General features: G+C 44.8%; 1 protein-coding gene across 1 annotated transcript; it reads right to left on the reverse strand.

Annotated features, from left to right (window-relative positions):
- Positions 1-5,163: 5,163 nt before the first annotated feature.
- Positions 5,164-6,947, reverse strand: LOC311288457 (fucolectin-1-like; the record flags this gene model as incomplete). Its single annotated transcript, XM_084405876.1, has 5 exons — positions 5,164-5,171; positions 5,233-5,378; positions 5,459-5,714; positions 5,796-5,834; positions 6,911-6,947. 5 exons carry the CDS (start codon positions 6,945-6,947, stop codon positions 5,164-5,166), a joined length of 486 nt encoding a protein of 161 aa, XP_084262002.1.
- Positions 6,948-7,268: the final 321 nt, after the last annotated feature.

Genomic DNA, 7,268 nt, shown 5'->3' on the forward strand with positions numbered 1-7,268 from the left:
TTCTGATGCTTTCTATTTTCTCAGTGAAGAACTTCATAAAATCATTACTACTAAACTGTAACGGAATATTTTGCTCAGGTAACGTCTGTTTATTTGTTAGTCTAGCCACGGTGTTAAATAAAAACCTTGGATTATTTTGGTTATTTTCTATTAGTTTGCGGAGGTGCTCAGCCCTGGCCGCTTTTAGGGCCTTTTTATAACGTGACATACTGTCTTTCCACACGATTCTAAAGACCTCTAAATTAGTTTGTTTCCATTTACGCTCTAAAATACGGGTTTCTCTCTTTAGAACATGTGTAGTATTGTTGTACCACGGTGCTTTAATTTTTTCTCTGACCTTTTTTAATTTAATAGGTGTATACTTACTTACTTACGTAACTTACGTAACTTACTTACGTTACTTACTTAATAACGCAAGTAACGTTACGTTAGCGCATATGGAGGAGGTGGGTCATCGAATTGAAAAGGTTATAATAATAAATTAATTATAATTATATAAGGTTATAAAGGTTATAATTCATAGAATTATGAAAAGGTTCATAACACCAATGAAAAGCACATTGTAGCCTATGATGTGAATAATTTGGCCCACTTGGAATGTTTTACAGCCAAAAATAGTAGAATGTCATGTAATTGTCACAGTGTCTGGTTGTGTTTCCCCAGGTCTCCACTAGATGTCCTCCTTACCCCCACGGTGTCTTGCACTAAGAACTTCATCTCCCACAATTCTGTCTGTAAATTACACCCAGGTGTCTGTAGTTTGTAATCACCAGCTGTCTATCGTTATCCCCTTGTCATTCATGTATTTAAAGCCCTGTTTGTCTTGTGTTCTTTGTGGATCAATGTTAGATGTCACACCGCTTTGTTCCCGAGTTTCCTGTCTCCAGTCAAGTTGGTTGTTTTATGTTTTAGGACTGATATTCTGGATTTTGACCCTTGCCTGTTTGTTGATTACCCTTTTTGGATTGCCCTATAATAAAACCCTGTTTACTGCATTTGGATCCTGTGCCTCTCATCAGTTTTAGCGTGACCGTGACAGATTGATCCACCAAGAGATGGATCCAGCAGGACGGGGTTTTGCGCCCGGTTTTTCTCGGGAGAGAATTGCAAGGTACGCAGCCTTAAGGTCTCTCCGTCAGAGGGGGACCGACGTATCGAGCTTTGCGCTCAAATTCAGCGCTGCTGCGGAGGGACTGACATTGGGAGAGATGGCTTTAAAGGACTTATTTAATGTTAGTCTGGATGATCCCTTGCCTCGGTGGGAGATGAAGGGGCTGGACATTTTAGATTTTCCGGGCTTCACGAAATATCTCCACCATCGTGCTCGGTGGGATGCATCGGACCCGCCTGCATCCCCGCTGCCCAGCCCAGAGTTTGCATCCCCGCTGCCCAGCCCAGAGTGTGCATCGCCGCTGCCCAGACCAGACACCGCTCAAGCCCCAGAACCCAGTTCAGAGCCTGCTCCTCACTGTCGTAAGCGACGGAGGAGGAGAAAGACCCCCGATTCCCCCAATGTCCCGGAGGCTTCCGCTGCGGAGGAGCCGGTGGCGTCTGGGACATTGTCAGATTACTTCGAGCGTCTGGCCAGAATCCTGGAGATGCCTTTTGGACCCACAGTGTCTGTTCCAGAGCCGGAGCCAGTGTCTGTTCCAGAGCCGGAGCCAGTGTCTGTTCCAGAGCCGGAGCCAGTGTCTGTTCCAGAGCCGGAGCCAGTGTCTGTTCCTGAGCCGGAGCCAGTGTCTGTTCCTGAGCCGGAGCCAGTGTCTGTTCCTGAGCCGGAGCCAGTGTCTGTTCCTGAGCCGGAGCCAGTGTCTGTTCCTGAGCCGGAGCCAGTGTCTGTTCCTGAGCCGGAGCCAGTGTCTGTTCCTGAGCCGGAGCCAGTGTCTGTTCCTGAGCCGGAGCCAGTGTCTGTTCCTGAGCCGGAGCCAGTGTCTGTTCCTGAGCCGGAGCCAGTGTCTGTTCCTGAGCCGGAGCCAGTGTCTGTTCCTGAGCCGGAGCCAGTGTCTGTTCCTGAGCCGGAGCCAGTGTCTGTTCCTGAGCCGGAGCCAGTGTCTGTTCCTGAGCCGGAGCCAGTGTCTGTTCCTGAGCCGGAGCCAGTGTCTGTTCCTGAGCCCTCAGTGACCGCGACACTGGCCATTATGGCCACAGCCATGTGGTGTGTGTGGGCCACGCACACACTTGGACCGGTGGCGTCTGTTCCTGGGCCGGTGGTGTCTGTTCCTGGGCCGGTGGTGTCTGTTCCTGAGCCGGTGGGGCCAGTTCCAGTGCCCGAGCCGGTAGTTCCAGTTCCTGAGCCGGTGGTATCTGTTCCTGAACCGGTGGTGTCTGAGCCGGTGGTGTCCGCTCCTGAGCCGGTGGTGCCAGTTCCAGTGCCTGAGCCGGTGGTGCCAGTTCCAGTGCCTGAGCCGGTGGTGCCAGTTCCAGTGCCTGAGCCGGTGGTGCCAGTTCCAGTGCCAGTCCCGGTGGTACCAGTTCCAGTTCCGGTGGTGCCAGTTCCAGTGCCTGAGCCGGTGGTGCCAGTTCCAGTGCCTGAGCCGGTGGTGCCAGTTCCAGTGCCTGAGCCGGTGGTGCCAGTTCCAGTGCCTGAGCCGGTGGTGCCAGTTCCAGTGCCTGAGCCGGTGGTGCCAGTTCCAGTGCCTGAGCCGGTGGTGCCAGTTCCAGTGCCTGAGCCAGTTCCAGTGCCCGAGCCGGTGGTGCCAGTTCCAGTGCCCGAGCCGGTGGTGCCAGTTCCAGTGCCCGAGCCGGTGGTGCCAGTTCCAGTGCCCGAGCCGGTGATGTCTGTTCCTGAGCCGGTGCCTGTTCCCTGGCCGCCCGAGGGAAGGTCTCCGCCCTGGCCGCCCGAGGGAAGGTCTCCGCCCTGGCCGCCCGAGGGAAGGTCTCCGCCCTGGCCGCCCGAGGGAAGGTCTCCGCCCTGGCCGCCCGAGGGAAAGTCTCCGCCCTGGCCGCCCGAGGGAAAGTCTCCGCCCTGGCCGCCCGAGGGAAAGTCTCCGCCCTGGCCGCCCGAGGGAAAGTCTCCGCCGTGGCCGCCCGAGGGTTCTTCACCGCCGTGGCCGCCCGAGGGTTCTTCACCGCCGTGGCCGCCCGAGGGGTCTTCACCGTCCTGGCCGCCTGAGGAAGAGTCTGCGCCATGGTCGCCGGATGAACTGCTCGCTCCGCCCCGGCCGCCCAATGGGCTATTTGTGTCATCCTGGCCCCCTTTGAATCTGTTACCCACTGTTTCCGTTTCCCTTCATGGACCTGGCCCCCCGTCCCTCCCCCTGATCCTCCACCGTGCCACCTCCCTCCTGAACTTTTGTTTTGTTCCATGTCCTGTCTTGGAGTGTCTGGGAGCCACTCCGTAGAAGGGGGGTTATGTCACAGTGTCTGGTTGTGTTTCCCCAGGTCTCCACTAGATGTCCTCCTTACCCCCACGGTGTCTTGCACTAAGAACTTCATCTCCCACAATTCTGTCTGTAAATTACACCCAGGTGTCTGTAGTTTGTAATCACCAGCTGTCTATCGTTATCCCCTTGTCATTCATGTATTTAAAGCCCTGTTTGTCTTGTGTTCTTTGTGGATCAATGTTAGATGTCACACCGCTTTGTTCCCGAGTTTCCTGTCTCCAGTCAAGTTGGTTGTTTTATGTTTTAGGACTGATATTCTGGATTTTGACCCTTGCCTGTTTGTTGATTACCCTTTTTGGATTGCCCTATAATAAAACCCTGTTTACTGCATTTGGATCCTGTGCCTCTCATCAGTTTTAGCGTGACCGTGACAGTAATCTTTTACATAACATATTTCAGCGTTATGGACGTGTACTGCAGGGTAAGTTAAAAAATACAGCTGGTCACCTTCACTTATAGCTTCAGCTAAATAAATAGCTGTATCTTTGATATCTGTTACACATAGTGACTTAGGCTTGTGCTTGAACTTGCGTTAATGACAGATACCTACCGTTACAAGTTAGACTAACAGCTACTATTCTAACATTGTACTGTCACATACGAGCGTACATCTTTATGATTATATTTGGCTAATCACCATTAGTACATTTTTGATGTTGAAAAATTACTGTGTAGGACTCGTCACTTGTCATTGGAAGCTCCTTGTAGCAGCCTATGTTCCTGCAGCATATCTGGCAACCTCAAGTCGGGGGGAGGGGGAGGGGATAAAGTGATTGCAGTACCAGTTTTGGCCACAATCTTACATACGGTTCCTTATATACGGTTCCCAAGGAACATTATTTTAACTAAATTACTAAAAGTACTTTATCATAGGCTATGCTTTAGTTCTGATGAGCACCATTATGCCACTAGACATGCTACAGAGGGTAGGTTTATACTACCAAAAGTAAAAACAAATTATGGAAAGAGGACTATGTTGTATAGAGCCATGTCCGGTTGGAACACTTTGCCCAGAGACATTGTTAAAGCACACAGTAAACATCAGTTTAAAGTCCTTTTAAAAAAGCATTTGATCATAAATTAAAATGTATTGCAAATGGTCAATTGTTATTCCACTATAAATTCTTGTTTACAGTATCATGACCAAATTATATCATTGTAACAGAAGATTATTTCATATCTCGGAATTATGACTAAACTAGGTCTGGTGTATATGAGTGTGTGTTTGGATTTGTATGTAGGTATGTGTGAGTAGGGGTGTGTGTTTTTTTAATTGCATTAGTGTTTTGTTTTGCAAAATGTAATGCATTGAATATTGGTGTAAAAGTTTTGTAAGCGGCATGTTGGATTCTATCGACTCCAGGAAGAGTAGCTGCTCGTGTGCATCTAATGGAGATCGAAATAAATAAATAAATAAATAGATGTTACTTTTCTAAACATAAACATAATCGCTGAAAGTGAAATACTCGATGGTGATTAGCTCATTCTTTTACCAACGAAGGCATAAGTCTTCGAATCCGGCTATGGATTTGCCTCCCTCTCCCTTTCTCTATCCCTTCAGGTTTGTGTTTCGCAGCTTCGGCACATTCAGGGAAGAGGCTTGAAGTGGTTACACTTACAGTGGAGAAATTACAATTAAGAAATACAGATTCTGAGACATAAAATGAATAACTGGGAATTTTATTAACATTAAATTTTCCTTCTCACATTTTCACCTCAAAACTTTGGCTAGGCTACTGACAATGGTCATGTCTTGACTGACCAATCAGGTTCAAGCATTTCAGAGAGCTGTGGAAAAAAAAAATGTATTACTTTCAATACTGAAAAGTGCTATACAACAACGAATTACCTGCCAAATACCCATAGACTCCAACTTCAGCAAGAGCAAGAATCTTCTCATCTCCAGGAATATGAACAACTATATAACGTCCCACCATCCCACCGCATGAGAAAGTGGTCGTAGCACTGGCAGAAAGACTAGAAATTACAGCACATCTACAGACAGAGAGATAATCTGTGATCAGTTTCTGTTTATCTGCAGCAACATTAATCAAAGCAGTCAGAGAAAGACTCACTTGGTGTTGCTGTAAATGTCAAGGTAGTTCCCGATGCGAATCACTGCCCCGTTTATCCTCGAAGCATGATTGTTTCTGTTAGTGATGGTCACTCTGTTCACTCTGTACACCTTCAGGAGATCCACTCTCCACCACGGGTCGGTCTGTGTGGTAGTGTCAGACCAGCTGTTGTGCGAACCATCAATAGCAAGTTCAGGGACAGTTTGTGAGTTATAACTTGATGACTGAGTAGCTATGCCCCAAAGTGCTGCATTCTCTGGAAAGGTTTTCAAAGGCAAATATTTGTCAAACAGAAAAAAAAAAAAAAAGGTTTAAAAAAAAAACGAGTGGTTCTCACCTTCTTGTCCATTTGCTCTTTCCTCAATCAATACAAACCCTGTGGAATCGAGATTCAAGTGAGTATCAGAGAACCAGGATTTGTTGAATCACATTCAGATTTGTATTTAATTTACTTTGATATTGTCACTAACACAATATAGTCTGAATGATCATGGAAACATAAAACATTGATCTGTATAATGACCATGTTGGAGGAAACTACTGACACAATAATAATAATAATAATATAAATATTGTAATATTTATCAAATAATAATATTAATATTGATTTATTAATAAATGATTGTATGAATATTGTAATCTAAAGTGGGATTAGGAACCATTAACAGATATGCTTGACAAACACAGATATAAAGACCATCAGACCATTTACACACACAAGTGAGCACCTATTTAACATGAGATTAATGTATCATACTTTGGTAAAGTAGATTAAAAAAAATACAAAAATAATAATAATCTGAGAAAAACTATCCCAGAGATCCACAAGCAAAGCCATAATCTATACCACCGTTTAAATAAATTAAAACTTTAATTCATCACTAAGGCATTAAATTGATCAAACGTGACAGTAAAGACATTTATAATATTACAAAAAATTATATTTTAAATAAATGCTGTTGAACTTTCTATTTATCAAAGAATCCTGAAAAATAAAATCCATCATGGTTTCCACGCAAATAAGAAGCAGCACAACTGTTTTCAACATTAATAATAATCATGAATGTTTCTTGAGCATCAAATCATCATATTAGAATGATATCTGAAGGATCATGTGACACTGAAGACTGGAGTAATGATGCTGAAAATACAGCTTTGATCACAGGAATAAATTACACTTTACTATATTCACATAGTAAACTTTTTTTTTATTGTTATAATACTTCCTTTTTGGTTAAAAAATGGCTTCATTATAGGCAAGCATGAAACGACAACTTATCTAGAATATTTCGATTTATTGGAAAGAAATGTCAATACTTTATTCCATAAACCCACAGTGGAGAGATGAGTGTAAACTAAACTACAAACAGAGAAACATTCTGAACACGGGGAGATTGTAGAAACCGCAGATAATATTAGTGTGAATCTAGTAAAATAGCAGATGTACTTTACCCAGTAAGATCCACAGGCACTTGAAGAGCTTCTTCATGGTTGATTAAAGGCGTCTGTCTTTCTTTTAGGATGGAGAGCGAGAGTGATGCTCGTTTTATGGAGGACGATGTCTAAATGCGCATCACATGACCAACTGTGTCTCTCCTCCCTTCTGTCACACACACACACACACCTGTCTTCAAGCAAACACTATTTACATTTACCTTCTCAGTAACACTTTACAATAAGAACAATGCTTCTGCAGCATTTATTATTATTAGTTCATATTAATTTCAACATTTACTAACACATTATTAAAATCAAAGGTTGTGTTTGTTAAGATTAGTTAATGCACTGCGAACTAACATGAACACACAAT

The sequence above is a fragment of the Rutilus rutilus genome (genome assembly GCF_951802725.1).
Source record: "Rutilus rutilus genome assembly, chromosome: 3".
NCBI lineage: Eukaryota > Metazoa > Chordata > Actinopteri > Cypriniformes > Leuciscidae > Rutilus > Rutilus rutilus.